Source organism: Ochotona princeps, chromosome 2 (genome assembly GCF_030435755.1).
Source record: "Ochotona princeps isolate mOchPri1 chromosome 2, mOchPri1.hap1, whole genome shotgun sequence".
In the NCBI taxonomy this organism is placed as follows: Eukaryota; Metazoa; Chordata; class Mammalia; order Lagomorpha; family Ochotonidae; genus Ochotona; species Ochotona princeps.
The window spans coordinates 3,367,752-3,385,731 of record NC_080833.1 but is presented as its reverse complement, the minus strand read 5'-3'; the positions used below and the strand labels follow the sequence as shown (position 1 = coordinate 3,385,731).

General features: G+C 53.0%; 1 protein-coding gene across 1 annotated transcript in view; it reads right to left on the bottom strand.

Annotated features, from left to right (window-relative positions):
* LOC131482224 (calmodulin-binding transcription activator 1-like) overlaps window positions 1–14,535 on the bottom strand; it is a 76,789-nt gene extending 62,254 nt beyond the window's left edge. The window contains exon 1 of the mRNA XM_058674686.1: window positions 14,379–14,535. Within this exon, the coding sequence (XP_058530669.1) occupies window positions 14,379–14,423 (45 nt within the window). The 5' untranslated portion in view covers window positions 14,424–14,535. The remainder of the gene's footprint in view (window positions 1–14,378) is intronic.
* Window positions 14,536–17,980: the final 3,445 nt, after the last annotated feature.

The window sequence follows — 17,980 nt, the reverse complement described above, 5'->3', positions numbered from 1 at the left end:
AGCCCCTCCCTCAGGGAGCCTCCCCAGGCCCTCCCAGCCCGGCTGTGCACCACCACCACCGTCTCCATTCACTTCACTCACATCTGCTTCCCCACCTACTTCTAGTTCCCTACAAAATCCTGAAGTATGCACAAACCAAAGGAAATACTAATTTCAAACACTACACAAGTTTCCCAGAAAAAGACTCAATTTACCAGTTCTGTATTTCTAAGTAGCAAAGCACTGCAATAATTCATTTTTGAATTCTATGGAAACATTCCCTCAAAAGCCTAGACTTTTCCATGTTGTCACAGAAGCATCTCAAAATAAAAACGCTATACAAGTGGCAAGCAGGCTCAGAATGACCAAGTCCCCTGCTCAGACAGGGCCACGCAGACCAGACCTGAGACTGTGGTCACTCCCCAGACACAGCCGATCACCGCACACAACCTCACCATCGAACCTTCCCCAGATAACTCCTACTGTCCTCCCGCCTTCTGGTGAAGCAGAGCAGCCTCCCAGACTCTGAGGCCCCCCGCCCCTGGGGAGTGCAGGCACTAACTCCCAAGGCTTCCAGACCAAAGCCACCTTCCCCATTGGCTCCGAGAGGACAGCGGCTGGTCCTACATGTCAAATAAATGCACTGACTTACCAGCACGGTAACCAACACGCACAGGGTTCCCACAGTAATACAAGAACTAAAAAATCTTCAGAGATCTCCCACAACAGCACCATTATGTATACATACATTTTATATACTATGTATATAAACAAATTTCAGTGTCACAATCTTTGGTAACATATTCTATGTTTTCGATCATTAAATATTCATATACATAATCTACCAATTCTCTATTTACTAGAATACATCTTCACAAGAATACCAACATTTTTTTCCTAAACATAAAAGGCATCAGCAAGCCTTCACATCAAAGGACCATGTACAAGAAGCCATTTGTTCTCTTATAACCTGAAAGACCCAGTTCCACCCTCACAGTGAATCACACCACATCAGTACGGAAGTCTACAGAACCCACAAATTCGAACACTGTGTTTTTGAGGTAAGATGCTTGAATGAGTTCTCCAGGAGTTCTCAAGCATATAGCAGACCCAAAGATTTAACTCCCTAAACAAACCACAGATATAAGTTAATTCCAGCTGCCTTTCCCCAGAAACTGACAAAATGATTCCCAGTATTCATATGGAAATATAGGAGAAACAGAATAGCCAAAACAATTTTTTTAAATAAGTACAGAGTTTAAAGATGACAGCTTCCAATACCAAAACTCACGGCAGGCCCAGCACTGAGCGCAGCAGAGCGACACAGCAGAGCGACACAGCGGCCTCTACAGTGTCCACTCCTTCCCTACGCGCTGTCACGTCCCTGCTGCCCTGCTGCTCATCAGAGGAAGCAGCAGAAGACGGCCCAGGTGCCTGTACCCCTGGCCCCAAAGCAGGCCACTGGACGAAGCTCCTGGCTTTCGCCTGGCTCAGGCCTGCCCACTGTGCCACCTGGGGAGTGAACCAGCAGATGCACAAACCCTTTCTGTAGCTCTTTTAAAAATTTTTCTTAAATTATATGCTTTTTAAAAAATGACCACATGATTATATCTAACACAGTGTGGTACTAGCAGAAAACAGGCACACAAGGATATTTCAACTAATTCATGGAATTAAAAATGAGAGCTTATATTGGTATAAACAAACAAAATCTCAGGCCTAGCAGCCTTGAAAGCGCCGGGATCCCATATGGGCACCGGATCTAATCCCGGCAGCTCCACTTCCCATCCAGCTCCCTGCTTGTGGCCTGGGAAAGCAGTTGAGGATGACCCAATGCTTTGGAATCCTGAACCCATGTGGGAAACCCTGAGGAAGTTCCTGGCTCCTGGCTCCGGATCAGCGCAGCACCGGCCGTTGCGCTCACTTGGGGAGTGAATCATCGGACGGAAGATCTTCCTCTCTATCTCTCCTCCTCCTCTCTGAATATCTGACTTTGTAATAAAAATAAATAAATCTTTTTTAAAAATTTCATGATACACATAAAATGTATATTACGAAAAAAAACATGCACAAATTTCAAAACATTGAACAAAAATGCAATTTTAACTCCATTTTCCACAAACTTCCTTAAATATCTTTGTGTAAGCTAACCTGCACGTGTGAAGACATCAAACTATCAACAAGACTGCCAACACAGCCCCATAAGGAAAGAATGGTCTTCAACGATTTCCGACAGACACTACTGGGACAACTCAATATCCACCTGCGAAAGAACAAAACCGGAGACCTCCCTCATACCACGGATAAAAACTGACACAACATAACAGAGACGCAAGCCCAGAAGCTAAAACTGTAAAGCTTTTAACAAAATACACATGCAAATTTCCATGATATGGAGTAGGCAATGGTTTCTGAGTACAACATAAACAGAAAGATAAACGGATTTTTACCAAATTTAAAACTTCTGTGCTTCAAAGGTCACAATCAAGAAAGTGAGAAAGACAGCCCAGAGAATGGAATATTTGCAAATCGTGCATGGTAAGGAACTGATATCCAGCCATTTCAATCAGAAACTCTTAAACTGCAAAAAATGAAAATCCAACTCCATTCAAAACTGGGAAAGGACTTGAGCAAACATTTCTCCAAAGCACACATACAAATATTCAATAAGCACACGGACAGATGTGCAAGATCATCAGTAATTAGGGAAATGCAAACAACGCCATAATGACATACCGCACCTCCCACCCACAAGAACGGCTGTAACCAGAGAAGGACAGTGACAAGTGTGAGCTAGCACGTGGGGAAACTGGTGGGAGGGTAGTGGGAGCGCAGCCACTTTGGTAATAGCTTGACAGCTCCTCAGAGCTGGAGATGCCAGCATTCCAAGCTGGAGCACCTGCAGCCCCAGCTAGCCGCCTCATCTGAGGTCCCCTGAATGCACATCCCAGGAGGCCGGTGGATCCCTGCCACACACACAAGACTGGACGGCATCCCAGCTCCAGGTTAGCACTCGGTGGGTTAACCAGAGAACGGGAGATCTCTGCATGCGTATCTGCTTCTGCCTTTCAAAGTAGAACCGAGTAAGTTAAAAAGTAAACATACGAGGCAGGCAATGCCCTCCCTAGAACTGAAAATATAACACAAAAGGTGTGCACTCATGTTCACAAAAGTATTTTCTCACAGCAGCCTGAGAGAAGAACTCAGATGTTCAACAACTGGGAACTAAGCAAAACACGGCACTCCCCACGAGTCTGCCGCTGAGCAAGGGAAGGGGTCGCAGCTGAAACTGGAAACATCACGCCAGCCACACAAGGACAAAACTCTACGACGCCATTCATGTGAAAGATTTAGAATAGACAAATTCATAAAGACAAAGTAAACTAGTAACTGTCCACGACAGGAGGACAGGCTGACTGTGAACGGGCCCAGGCATTTTTCAACTGGATAGTGGTGGCAGCTGCACAACTGTGCAAATACACTAAAAATCAGCAACTTGTGCAAGTTTTTTGAAATTTTTTTATTTATGTATTTGAGAGCAGACAGAGAGTACACGCTCCCACCTGCTGACGCCCCAAGTGCCTGCAACGGCGGAGACTGGGCCTGGCCAACACCAACAGCGGGGAATTCAAGCCCGTCCCACCCAAGTCGCCCCACGGCCTGAGCTGAGAGTCAAACTCGGAGATCCCAAAACGGGGCAAGAAACCTTAACCATTAGGCCAAATTCTCTCTCCCCATGATACATATTTAAAGATCGAATTATAATTTATGAGTAACAGCTTAATAAAGCTTTTTAAATATTTATTTATTTTATTGAAAAGGCAGAGTTACAGAGGAAAGACAGAACAATCTTCCACTGGCTGGTTCACTCCCAAAGTGGCTACAACTGCCAGAGCTGATTGAGTCCATCTGAAACCAGGAGCTGCTTCTTCCAGGTCTCCCACGCGGCTGCAGGGTCCCAAGGCTTTGGGCCATCCTCTGCTGCTTTCCCAGGCCACAAGTAGGGAGCTGGATTGGGGAGTGGAGCAGCCAGGACACCAACCAGCACCCACATGAGATCCCGGTGCTTACAAGGCCGAGGATTAGCCAATAGAACCATTGTGCTGGGCCCAATACCGCTGTTATTTTAATACTGCCGCCCCGGGGTGGGAAGAGCTGGACTGAGCTGTGAGCTGGCTGAGTTGCTGCAGGCACTTGCAGAGTAATCAGCAGGTGTGAGATCTCTCTCTTGCTGGCTCGTTCTCAAATAAGGCTAACTCATTAATGTTTGGAAAAGGATCAAATCCCCATAGTCACTTCGAGGATGAGGTTTTCTTTAAAGCATATGGGCTAGTGGCTCAAGTCCTCACCTTGCATGCAACATGATCCCATATGGCCAGCACTTCTAGCCCCAGCAACCCTGCCTCCCATCCAGCTCCCTGCTTGTGGCCTGGGAAAGCAGTCAAGGACAGCTCAAGGCCTTGGGACCCTGCATCCATGTGGGAGACCGGGAAGAAGTTCCTGACTCCTGGCTTCAGATCAGCTCAGCTCCAGCCATTGCGGCCACTTGGGGAGTGAACCAGCACACGAAAGATCTTTGTCTTTTCTTCTCTCTGTATATCTGGCTTTGCAATAAAAATAAATAAATATTTAAAACAGATAAACAATAGTTGTACTAATCAACTCCTGAATACAAACACTGCCTTGAACATGAAAGGGTCTAATGTTGAACAGCATTTTCCATCTATGACCATATATCACTAATCTACTTTCCAAAGCTAAGAACCCTCCTTCATTGCTGAAACTGAAGATCTTCAACCTTCCCTGGGAAGTAACTAGTAAGATTAAACATGCGTGTGCTCTACATCCTGATACCATTAAGTTGTTCCCATTCCTCTAAAATAAGTACGGTAATAAGCGCGGACCTAAAATGTAAGCCCCAGGTGTAGCAGAGGAGACTCACTCCACTGAGTACAGTTCTAACTCCTCCTGCTCGACTCAAGTCAACACATCTGATCCTTGATCTGAGGCGAGTGCCACAAGAAGAAAAGGTCCCCTTACCCGCAGAGCTGACCCAGCACACTAACTCCTGGCCAGGAAATGAGGAGGGGCAGCAGCCAGGCCAGGACGAGGGCCGCGTGGAGCAGCACCCTGAGGGGCAGCAGCCAGGCCGAGGGCCATGTGGAGCAGCACCCTGAGGGGCAGCAGCCAGGCCGAGGGCCGCGTGGAGCAGCACCCTGAGGGGCAGCAGCCAGGCCGAGGGCCGCGTGGAGCAGCACCCTGAGGGGCAGCAGCCAGGCCGAGGGCCATGTGGAGCAGCACCCTGAGGGGCAGCAGCCAGGCCGAGGGCCTCGTGGAGCAGCACCCTGAGGGGCAGCAGCCAGGCCGAGGGCCGCGTGGAGCAGCACCCTGAGGGGCAGCAGCCAGGCCAGGACGAGGGCCGCGTGGAGCAGCACCCTGAGGGGCAGCAGCCAGGCCGAGGGCCGTGTGGAGCAGCACCCTGAGGGGCAGCAGCCAGGCCGAGGGCCGTGTGGAGCAGCACCCTGAGGGGCAGCCAGGGCAGGCCGAGGGCCGCGTGGAGCAGCACCCTCTCTGAGTGGGAAAGGAAGAGATGTTGCAAGCAGTGGCTCAATCCGCTTGACGACAGAAGCCATTCAGCAAACCAAACCTAGGACTTCACACTCGGACAACTAACCTATGACTGTTGGGTTCAAGGTGACCAAAGCGGCACTGCTGACAACGCTCCAGGGAATCGTCCACACACTGTGAAACAGAATAATCCCAGCCCCAAGCTTGGCATACTTCCTGCAGTGGTATGTAACTTTGAAAACTGCAAAGTTCTGGCATAGCAAGTTAATCCTCCACGTAGCTCGCATCCCATCTGGGCACGAGCTTGTGTCGCAGCTGCCCAGCTTCCCACCCAGCTCCCTCTCACAGCCTGGGAAAGCAGCAGAGGAACAGACCCTCCATCCACGTGGGAGAGGCGGAGGAAGCTCCTGGCTCCTAACTTCGGATCAGCTCAGCTCCAGCGGCTGTGCCATGTAGGCAGTGAACCAGAAGATGGAAGATCCTTCTCTGGCTCCTCTCTGTAAACTGCCTTTCCAATAAAAATAAACACATTTTTTTAAAAATAAGAAAATTACAGTTTGTACAAAGACCCTGCACCCACGTGGGAGATCTGGAGGAGGTTCCTGGCTCCTGGCTTCGGATTGACTCAGTCCCGACCGTTGTGGCCACTTGGACGGATGGAAGATCTTCCTTTCTGTCTCTCCTCCTCTCTATCTGACTCTACAGTAAAAATAAATAAATCTTTTTAAAAAAATTTTAAAGAAAGCACACATTTTATTTCTAAGTGTTTCTTGGAAATCAGATATCCAGAAAGTCAGCAAAGCCTCAAGAAAACAGAGAAAATGAACTTTTTTACAGCCTGCCATTCGCCAACTCCAGGAGGCCTGGCAGAGGCGTGAGACCAGAGAACAGCCTCCACCCAGGCACGCTCCAGGAGCTGCTCTCGGCAGCACGGAACTACAGTAACGCCTGGGAAGCGTTGTCAACAGCTACTTCAGTGCACAGAAACCTTACCCCAACACAAAGCTCAATAATAAAAATAAAGGCATATCAAAGATCCAAGCATCAAACAACAAAATCATCTAAAATATTTCAGGAGCAAATGAATGTCCCCTCCTAAAAAAAAAATTCTATGACATAATTTAATATCTAGGCTTAGCCTCTCAAAAGAAAGAATATTCCAACTTAGCCAAGTTACAAAAGACATGCTCCTTTATAGCAAAGGAGCTTCAACTCCCAGCACTCATGACACAGCCGGAGACAACAGGCTGACTGAGTCTAGACTCCCACCAGAGCTGAGCCCTGCCAGCCACGGCTGGGCAGCATGAGGACAGCCCTGCCCTCCCTTCGGTGCCCACCTACGTGCTGAGGTGTGTGCGTGCCAGGAGGCAGCTCAGGAATATAAGACAAAAAAGATTTAGAATCACACTGCTCAGCTCCCAGCAGGGCCCGGAGCACAGGTGACGCAGCTGTCAGGCTGAGGGAACCGGAAAACCGCGCACTAACCCTTTCCCTGGACTGCAAATGCTAAACACAGCACACATGGCACAGGCAAGCACAAGCCACAAAGCTTCCAAGTCACAAAACTGGCTGATATTTTTGATGTCAGAAGTAATATTTTTTAAAGATATGGCCAGCAGAACTCAAATCTCCATGCCAACCGTCAATCTCTGACCTAGGCACAGCTTACCATGTGGAAGAGAAAGCCCGACACGCCGGAGGGAGTTCATGCATCGCCAAGAGCCACCTGGCGCTGCCACACCACACCCGATTTTAAGTCGTTCTCAATATAACGGAGTGGACGCCAAAGACCAAAGGCAAGCTACTTGAATGTTTATGTGAGAGAAGAAAGTTTTTTAATCTAATGATGCAATATAACCTAATAAGAAGAGATTATAAAATGTTGATTTATTTACAGCTATTAAAAGCGGCTACCGCTGTGGGCTGTTTACATTTGTCATGTCTTAGCAGAACTGGAAATACAAACAGTAATACAAACTTCGGTGAAGTTTAAACACAATTTACCAAGATCCCTTTTTTCAGGACACAGCGGTAACTGACTCCTCGAGTCCTAGTGTTTTCCAGGAAATGTAAGATCACCCAGTCTCACGAAATGCCAGGGACCCACAGTCGTCAGCAATCCCTCCAAGCTCCGAACAAGCGCGTCCTCACGTCCCCACCAGGCCAGCACCCAGAACAGCCATTCACTTCAAATGGGATTTTCTTTAATTTATGCAATAACAATTTGTCAATAAACATTCTAAAGGAAGATCTTACTAAGCTGAAATGCAAACGTGCCAGGCCTATCTGTGAGTCTAAAATGTGAACAGGATCATCTCACATTCTACCATGAATGTCTTTGATAGAACATCACTACCCCCTTGTGGATTCGCAATAAAATGTCCTATCCTGAATCTTCCCTTTTCAAATGATCCATTCTGCCGAACTTACATCCAAGTTTACATTCCTTTCGCTAAAAAAAGAGCCACTTCAATTCAAAAAGACGACAGACACTTAATATTTCCGGCCTCGTTTGTCTTCTCAACACCCCATTTCAAGGAGCAGTCTTCATACAATACATACACGTGTCCATACACGCCATTTTTTCTAAGAATGCCGATTTATAACTCCAGTCATCACCCTGAGGTCACTTACCATCCTAACTTTTTCACTGCAGTATTTTTTCTTCCTTTCCACATATTCACACTCTTTACAGATTTCTTACTATTCTTGCTCACAAGTTGATATTCAACTGCCCAGAAAACCAATGCAGCACAGACAGCCTTATATCGCCTTTCAGAAAAGGATTAAAAAACATTCCATTTTTTATTGTGCTCACGTTCCTTCAGAAACAGCTCCCAGCAACACCTGTTCTGAAGGGCCTTCCTGCCTCCCTTCTCCCCATCTTCCCTTTCAGCTAGTTGAAAGAGCAACTAGCTCTGGACCACTGTTAACACAGAGACATATCCTGTTGAATTTATACTGTAAAGACTAAACAGAATGCTTGGCTGTCCCGTGCCAGATGCTGGACAGCAGGCCTCAGGGCCAGAATGCCCGGACAGCGAGCGTCAGGAGTGCCTGCGAGTTCCTCGGTCAGCTACGATGCCCAGGCCTAGGGAGACTAAGCCACCACACACAGTGACTGGTAAAGGCAGCGGAGGCCAGGCTGCTTGGGCTGTCGCCTGACTGGCCACCCCAAGCCCAAAGGCACTCCACAAGCCTAGCCCTAAGACAACACACCCAGAAGGTGCCGGACACACAAGCTATTGGCAATCGGAGCTGGCTTTCCGGGGAGGAGGTGGAAGCACAGTGAGGCTGCAGGAGGGAGTGAGGTGAGAGCTGAGACTGACCGGACCCAGGAGCCAGCGGCTGGAACTGCGCCATCTACTTCCCAGCGTGTCCTTCGCGGGCAACCTGCAGGCAGGCCCCAGCAGCACCTCCCTCCAAGCTACTCTGCTAACAATCTCAGTGAGGGATCTGTTGCTGACTTGAAAAATCAAGCTAAATTTGGAGAGAACAAAACTGTGCGTTTCCAAATGAGCAAAGCACGCATGAACAAGAGAATATACAACTACACCAACAATGAGCAAACAGCGGGTCCTCTGATCTTCGCTATGCGCATCAGCTAACAGTAAACAAACAGTTCTCTAACAAAGGGGGAAAGGGGCTAACCTAAGACCTCTCTCTGCAATGGGGTACGTAATATTCCTTTTGAAGTCCAGGGTAAAAGACTGAAAAAGAGAAAGCGCTCAGGAGGCAGCACCAATCTTTACACCAAGAGGCCGTGACCTCGAAGTGACCCCGAGGCAAGGGGTCCTGAGGGAAGGGAAGACACGATACAACCTTGGCAGCAGCACCCCAAGATTTCACAAATACCCTTTACTTCATCCCACCATTAAAATTTCGGAACTTCTGTCCACTGTCAAAATGCACAGAAATAAACTTCTTTAGGATGCGACAAATGCTCCCCCCACGGGACAGCAGGCGTCCATGTGGTAACATATCTCTACTGACGTAATACCAATAACATGGCTTAATCACAGGACGGATGGATTCCACAAACAGGAAAAGCACAAAATAGAAGAACATGATAGCATACAATCAACCTATATTCTGAATCTGATTAGGTATTCAAAAAAAGGGCAAAGAAAAGGAAGAACTATATACTAGACCCTGGAAAGCACAGTAAATGACTACATTCTATTCCAGTTCTATGCCAAAGAGAGGTCTGTCGTTAAGTCAGAGAGCAGCTAATCAAACAGAGCAAAAACAAACTCCCAAGCTCCTAGCTTCTTGTAGAAGCCCAGAGGCCTAGCGGGTGCCAGGTCTCACCCCACAAGCTCTCGGGTGGCAGACATCCCGAGCAGCCCCAGCCCAGGGCAAAAGGCTCACCCACCTGCCTGCCACGAGGGACCAAGGACAGCAGCAAGGGCTACAGGACACCCAAAGAGCAGTTAGTCACTCTATAAACACTACACTGTCTGATAAAAAGCACATGAGCAGTTAAAGAATGTTCCTCTTGTGGGAAAGGACAAAAAACAAAGACTGGAAAACACAGCTTGGAAAGCAATGTATAAAACGGAAATACACAAAAAAACATACACCACCTGTTAGCACAAAGAATATTCAATCACATATTCACCTGAACAAATACTGCCAAGCCACATACTACGACAATGCCACACAAGAGTCTGCAGAAAAGTGACAAAGGGCAGAACTGGCTTCTACATACACGTGCAAGGGGAACCCGGATTCACCATCACTGCACCTAACACCCAAATAGAAAAGAAAGTTTGAGGCTATTTACCCAAAAACGGGCTTATTTTTTAAAAAAGCTAACAGTGACATCAAAGCACAAAAAAATGAAGTCACATTAATAGACAAAAGCAGTGGTAATTATATCAAATATCAAGCCCAAGAATGGTCAGCACTTAATTAAGCAATCAATTTAAATGTAACACTTTCTGGCAGTGCCCACTTCTTGCCACCTAATGCCACGAAGCACACCCGATCACAAGCAGAGGGACCTGACTGGTCCCCGTTGAGTGCAGAGTGCACACACCCCGAGCGGACAAGCAGCCTCAGAAGGGGGACTTTCCTTCACACACACCCCACATCCCACATGCAGAGTTGGAAAAAGCCTCCCCAGCCCACACTCACCCCCTTCACTACCCCTGCTCCTGCCGGGAGGTGGAGCAAAGCTCAACAGGGCAGCACAGAGCGTGTATTTGCAAGATTACAACTCAGAAAACTAAAGCCCAGGAGAAAAAAAAAAAATGCCTTATAAGACTATGTAAAAGACAAGCACACAATCCACAGAAATGCCACTCACACTAACAGGCTACCAAGTTCACCGCGCCCGAGCCACGGGCACCTGCAGCTCCCCGCTCCCAAATGATCTCAGATAACGGGCAATCTTCAAGGATCTCAAACAGGAGGAGGACAGGGAGAGAGCCTTCTGCTCTCCACGAGGGAAAGCAGAAGGAAACACAACTGCACACAGCGAGGTGTTTGCTCAGAACTTCAGAAACGGCACAGCAGGACTGGCACAAAGTAAAAGGTGAGGCGGGGACCAAGAGGGGCCACCTCAAAACCCTCAGACAGACGCAGGATGACACCTGCCTGCCTCTCAGAACTGGCCGCCCCGGGGGACAGCCTGCACCCACGGCGCCTCAACATGGAGGCAAGAGGCAGGACGTCCCGAAGGCCAAGCGCAGCCCTGCTTTCCTGAAAACGCAAAGCGACCCCACACGACCTTGAGCAGACATGGCTGTGTCTGTGTCAACATCTGGAATCCACTCAGTGAGGGCATGGAGAAACTGGAAGCTTCCCAGAAGCAGAATAAGTAAGGTTTTCTAGAAGACAAATGACGAGGTGGCCACCTGACCTTGTCCAGAAAGCCACATGTAAGTGTTGAGAGAAAGGGTGGCAAGGGGACAGGAAGGGCTCACAAGGGATGCTCCAGAGCAGCGCCCTGGCCTGCTCCCCTGTGAAGCAGCAGTGGCAACAGGAGGCTGACTCCACCAGCCAGAGGCCCGGGGACCCAGACGGCACAAAGACATCAACTGGGGGGGACCCCAGGCGGACAACACCCCAAACATGCTCCGCTGACCTCCAGAGCCCCTCCAGGGGCCTCGCACAGGACCCTGGTTAGCAAGGAAGACGCCACAAGGCAGAGCAGCAAAGGGCACGTGGCAGACACCACAAGAAACCAGATGACTCCTGGGTACACGCCAACAGCACACCACAGGTACACACCTCCTCATTTCTCCAGAGCTCACCACACTTCCTCCTAAAACGCACAGCTCCATCAAGCTGATTACAGAGTCGGAGAGAATAAAACTGGCAAGAAAATTCAGACGGACCCAAAAGAAAGAAAAAGAGGCCAAAGGCTCCACTTTCCGGCCAGGGGCACGGCGTCCACTGGACAACTCAGTCAAAAAAGGCTGGTGCCCGAGCTCAAAACAGAGCTCAGCCACCCTCCCAGGGCCACCTCCGCCCGCTCGGACCCCCAGGCCAGAGCACCAAGGAGGGCCTGCTGGGGAGGCCAAGGGTCCACTCAGAGCCAGTCCCAAGCTGAGCTTTACAAGGTAAGGAGACCAACAGAGGCAAAGCAGCTGGCCACAGCCACAGAGCCCCCAGGGATGCAGTACCCACAATGCCTCCCATCCCTCAGGAGGAAGGGGCCTTCCCCAAAGCAACACATCCCCTCTCATCTATTCAAGCAGCCCAAACACAGCCAGGGAGATGCACTGTTCTCACCCACTCCGAAGTTCGTGGCCCCACACTGCAGTGAAAAACCTGTACCTCTGCAGCATCGGGCAGAAGAGCCCCTCGGGTCAGAATGCCCACGTGTGGGTGTGCGACAGGGAACCCACCACGCGCAGCAGCCCGGGGCCATCATGTCTCTGCTTGTCAGAACAGGACAGATGACAAAGAGCAGTGAGAACCGGCTGGGACACACTGAGTAAGTGCTCAGGACCCTGGTCTACATTGTCACCTCAGCCTCTAACTTCCCAGACATTTGTGGCCCACGTGATTCCAGTAACACACACCTGCATATGAGCATGGCAACAAATGCCCATGTTTCATGGCCACCTCTGCTGCTTCCCCAAGAACCCAGAAGGGCAGGCAACAGACAGCAGCCAAGTCTCCCCCTCGCCTCAGCCACAAGCTCCATCCCATGAGAGACAACACCCAGGCCAAGAGAAGGTTCTAGTACAATAAGCAGCACCCCAGCAAGCTCCTCCCGAATGGCATGCGGGCGCCCTGGGTGCCTCATTCCCGCTCTGGGTGGGAAGGCATATGGCTTCTCCCCACCCAGCCAACACTAACACAATCTGAGAAAATCAGAAAAAGTCAAGGTAACAGGCTCACTAAATATGGCTGACTGGGAACCAGCAGCCAGAAGGAGGATAGAGTTCTCTCAAAAAAGAATCGGGAAGTTTATTTCCAGGGCAGGTGCCGACGCCTGAGTGTGGGACGGCCAGAGCCCGGCCCCCCACACCTTCCCCCCCACCCCTGCACAGAACACAGTGAGCAGAGCAGCCAGAACACAAGGGCACAAGGCTCACCTAACCACGGGCTGGGGCACCTGGTCGGCGCTGTCCCCTCCCAGGAAAAGGCCCAGTGGCCGCAACAATCCATCCCTGTCCTCCTCCAGCCCTGCCCCGCACCCTCCCGGGACGCCCAGACGAGCCACTCCAAGGAGAGCGAGCCGGTTGCTAGGACAGGCACGTGGGGGAAGGGGCCCCGGGATGCCCAGCCGGCTCCCCAGGGAGAAGAGGGCATCCGGGAGGGTGCTCAGGTAACGAGCTCAGCCCAACCCAAGAAAGTGTGCAGAGTCTATGGCATCAGGAAGAAGTGTCCGCTCCCCTATTTTAAAAGGACTTTCTGAGCAGCACAGCCCTCCCCACCTCCGACCCCCAACGGGTCGCCCGAGTCCCCTTGTCCGGGCCACAAGGGTCATCAGTGAGGGTGCGGAGGCCCCAAGAGCTGCCCAAGAAAAGCAACGGTTGGGGCCGACTCCAATGCCAAGGGAGGCTCGGGGTCACGGAAGGTAAAGGGCAAGGGAGTGTGGAGACCTGCCACAGGCACGGGGACCCCACCCTCCGGGCTGCGAGGGTGCAAGGGCACCAGGAGGATGAGCACGCCGGCGAGGGGCGGAGATGTGCGCAGGCCCCCTTCCCTGCCCGGGCGGCGAGGGGGAGGGGTCGCGCGAGGCCCGAGGCCGGGGGACGCCGAGCACCCGGGGGTCCCCCTGGCGGGGAGAGACGCTGCCGGGGGAACGGCACGTCGGGCCTGCCCGCCGGAGAGCAGGGCACCGGGCGAGGGCTGAGCGCCGCCTCGGCCGCCCGAAGGGGACCGGCCCGGAGCAGCAGGGCGCGGAGCCAGGGGGGCCCCGGGGCGGATAAACTTTCCGCCCCGCGGCCCCCACCCCGAGCCGCCGGGGGCTCGAGAGTGGCGGGGATGCCCGGTCCGGGTGGGGGAGGCGCCGGCCGTCCGCGGCTCCTCCTCCTCCTCCTCCTGCTCCTCGCCGGGCCCGGCCCCCGCCCCGCGCGCCCCGCGCGCCCCCCGCCCCCTCCGGCCCCAGCCCGCCCCCGGGGGTGGGGTGTGGGGCGCCGCGCTCCGCCGGCCCCGCGAGTCACCTCGGCACTCGGCCGCGCTCCGCGCTCCGCGGCCCCGACCCCCTCCCCGGCCCCGCCGGCCCCCTCCCCGGCCGGGGCGCCCGGCCGCCCGCCCACCGCGCCCCCGCGCTCCCGCCCGGCGCCGCCGATGCCCGGGATGTCCGGCGGGGCCGGGTCCCGCCGCCCGCCGCGCCGCCCGCCGGCCCCTCGCGCTCCGGCTCTTACCTTCCGGCTTGTTTTCGGCAGCCATTTCCCCTCCGCGCGCCACATCCTCCTCCTCCTCGCGACCGGGACCCCGAGCGCGCGCCTCGTACCGCCGCCGCCGCCGGCCCAGCCACCCCGCCGCCGCCGCGCACCCGCCCTGGCCCCGCCCCGCGGCCCACGCACGGCGCCCGTTGGGCCGCGCGGCTGCCACTCGCCGCGCCCGCCGCCAATCCGCACGCACCAGGGGTCTCACTACTCTCCGGGAGGAGCGTCCTATCCGTCCGGCCCATTGGCTGGTCACCACCCAGAGGACTGAAGGGATTGGTCAAGGGTCGACGCCCCCTCCCCACCCACTCCCAGGAAAGCCCGCCTCCCAGACCTAAACAAAGCTTCCTAGTGGCCACGGCCCGAAAGAACTGTCCAATCAGCATGGGGCCGACGCGGAATATTTCCTCGAGGCCGAGACGTGGCGTCCTCATTGGGCGTCACCACAGTGTTTCCCAGGCCGTCCAGGCCAATCAAAGGGGGTTCCCGGAACTCGGGCGCGACGGGGGAAGCCCCGCCCCCGAGCGTGACCGTCACGAGGAAGGCGCTCGCTCATTGGCGCGCGGGGGCTTTTCCCGCGTGCTCCCGGGGCTGAAGGACGTTCCCGGGGAAGCCGCTGCCGGCCGTGGGGGTCTCGGCGACGGCGGCGGGCGAGACGGGACATCCGGAATCCCGCAGCCTTGCCGCCCCGGGCGGCCACGGTCGGCTGAGGCGCCGCAGCCCCAGAGCCCGTCAGCCTCGGCGAGTCCGAGCGTCGCTGCCGGCCGCGGGGGGAGGGGCGCGCGCGTCCCCCAGGCCCCGCCCCCGCCGGCGGCGCCCCGCCCCCAGGCCCGCCAGGCCCCGCCCCCGCCGCCGGCGTTCCGCCCCCTCGGCCCCGCGCCGCCGCGTCCCCGGGGCCGCCCGCCCGCCCCCCGGTGCTCTCCGCTGTCCCCTTTTCCAGCGGCTTAAAATACTGAAACTTTATTTTGGTCACGTCGCCCATGTGACCGGCGCTGGCGATGACTCACCGACGCCGGTCCCAGGCAGGCGGAGGCCGCTGACGGGGTAGCGGGGAGCCTCGGCGCGCCGGGCTGCAGGACGAGGGCGCCCCTCGGTGCAGCCGTCGGGGCGCTGACGCCTCACAAGTTCAGTCAGAAGTTGCGGGGGAGAGGGCGCGGCGGGGGCCGAGGCGGAGCCTGGCAGCCCCCGGGGGAAGCCGCCCTCCGGCCGTGCGGGCTGGCTGTCGCCGGGAGTCGGGTGCCAACCCTAACAACATGTGTTCCTTTTCCGGTCTCCAGAAATAAAGATGTCCCAGAGGAAGGGTTTCGCTCTTCCACAAACTTCTAATTTTATGGAAAGTCTCTGGAAAATGCCAGCCGTGAACAACCGGGGTGCAATATGTTATCGATGAGTGTGTTAATGGCACCTGTGGTAGCGATTCCTGCCACGCGAGACGTTCTGGAAAGTGCTGGTGGCGGTGTGAATTAGTATAACCCTGTGGAAAAGCAATTTGACAGCGTGTATGAAAAGCCGTAAAAACGTCCACATCTTTTGACCCCAGTAAGCTTACTTTTGGGAAACTGTTCTAAGGAAATGAGACGAAATTAAAAAAAAAAAATCACTAGCTCAAAGAAAGGAAGCATCCTACAATGCTCTTGGCTCCTCAGCCAGCAAAGGGTGTCACAGCCGCCAGTGGGAAGCTTGCTGCTACACACTCCCACAGAGCAAGGGCCAGCCTTGTCCTGGCACCTTGCAGCGCCCACCTTGCCTGTCACAGTGGCCATGCTGCCGTCCTTCTGAGCAGCAGGGGAGGACCCACGAACTTGAGCCCTGTCACCTGGATAGGTTCCCCGCCCCTGGCTTCAGCCTGGCCCAGACCTGGCGGTTAGGAACATTTGGGGAGTGAGCCAGCAGGTCCAAGAGTCTCTCGCTCTCTGTCATCCTGCTTCTCAAATAAATACTATAAAAAAATTTGTAAAAGCAGTTTTCCCATCACTGGGAAGAAAAATTCAGAATTCCAGTGCTCATGTATAACATGCAATGTGATGAGAAGCGTAAAACACTGCATTTCACACCCCCCCCCCCCCAAAAAAAACACAAAAGCACCGGTACACATCTCAGAAACGACATTTAACATCGTCACTATATTGCTTTTATATTTCAAGTGCATGCTCAGATGAAAAGTCACGTCTGATGCCTACTGAGGACCAGACACTGTCCAATGCTGAAGGAAGAAGATGGATAAGGCTGAGCGTGCTCTTTGGAGGGATCACAGCCTGTGGGGCGGCTGAGCACACAGCGCAAGGTGGGAACGCAGGAGACTGCCTGTCCGCTGGGCCTCCAGACAGCGTCGCCGTTGCCATGGGAATCGCCTGACAGGCAGGCCTCCTCGGCCCAGCGCAGCAGGGGCCGTTCTCATTGCAGACCCGCCAGCTCGGGCTGTTTTCCTCACAACCCTGTGGGGTCCCTGCGTGTAGATGGTGCAGCTTTCCTGGAGCCAGGCAGGACGTGAGCCTACAGGACTACAGGCCACAACAAATCTGATTTAGCCGTCTGTTTTGTCTTTTTTGGTTTTTGGACATTTATTTACTTGAAAGAGTTATAGAGAGGGATAAAGGCTGGGAGAGAGCTTCCATCCACTGATGCCATCTGCGTGGGTGCAGGCATCAAGCACTTGGGCCATCTTGTACTGCTTTCCCGAGGCATCAGCAGGAACTGCAGCAGGGAAGTAGAGCAGCTGGGATACGAACCAGCAACCACCGGGGATGCTGGCACCATATTAGCCTACTATCTTTTAAAAGTCTATATTTATTTTTATTGGAAAGTGAGATTTACAGAGAGGAAGAAACAAGGAGGAAGATCCTCCATCCGCTGTTTCAATCCCCACATGGCTGCAACAGAGCTGAGCCGATCCAAAGCCAGGAGCCAGGAGCTTCCTGCAGGTCTCCCATACGGTGCAGGGTCCCAAGGCTTTGAGCCATCCTCGACTGCTTTCCCAGGCCACAAGCAGAGAGCTGGATGGGAAATGGAGCAGCCGGGATACGAACTGGTACCCATACAAGGCGAGGACTTTAGCCATTAAGCTGTTACACTGGGACCACTATCTTCTTTTTTAAATATTTATTTACTTGTTTTTCTTGGAAAGGCAGATTTACACAGAGAAGGAGAGAGAAAAAATCTTCCATTTGCTGGTTCACTGTCCAAGTGGCTGCAAAGGACAGAGCTGAGCCAGTGCGAAGCTAGGAGTCAGGCGCCTCTTTCCGGTCTCCCACGCAGGTGCAGGGTCCCAGGGCTTTGGGCCATCCTTGACTGTTTTCCCAGACCACAAGCAGGGAGCTGGATGGGAAGTGGGGCAACCGGGACACCAACTGGTGCTCATATGAGATCCTGGCATTTGCAAAGTTGGGATTAACCAATTGAACTACTGCACCAAGCCCAGCCTGTTATTTTCTGTTAAGTCAAATACTACAGAGAATTTCAAAATTATATGATATTACTCAAAATGCTAATTTTGGAAGTTTTGGAAAATTTTATTATTTCTCGTAAAAATTATTTATGCCAATACAGCATGGTTTTATTATTCTCTTAAAGTAAGCTGG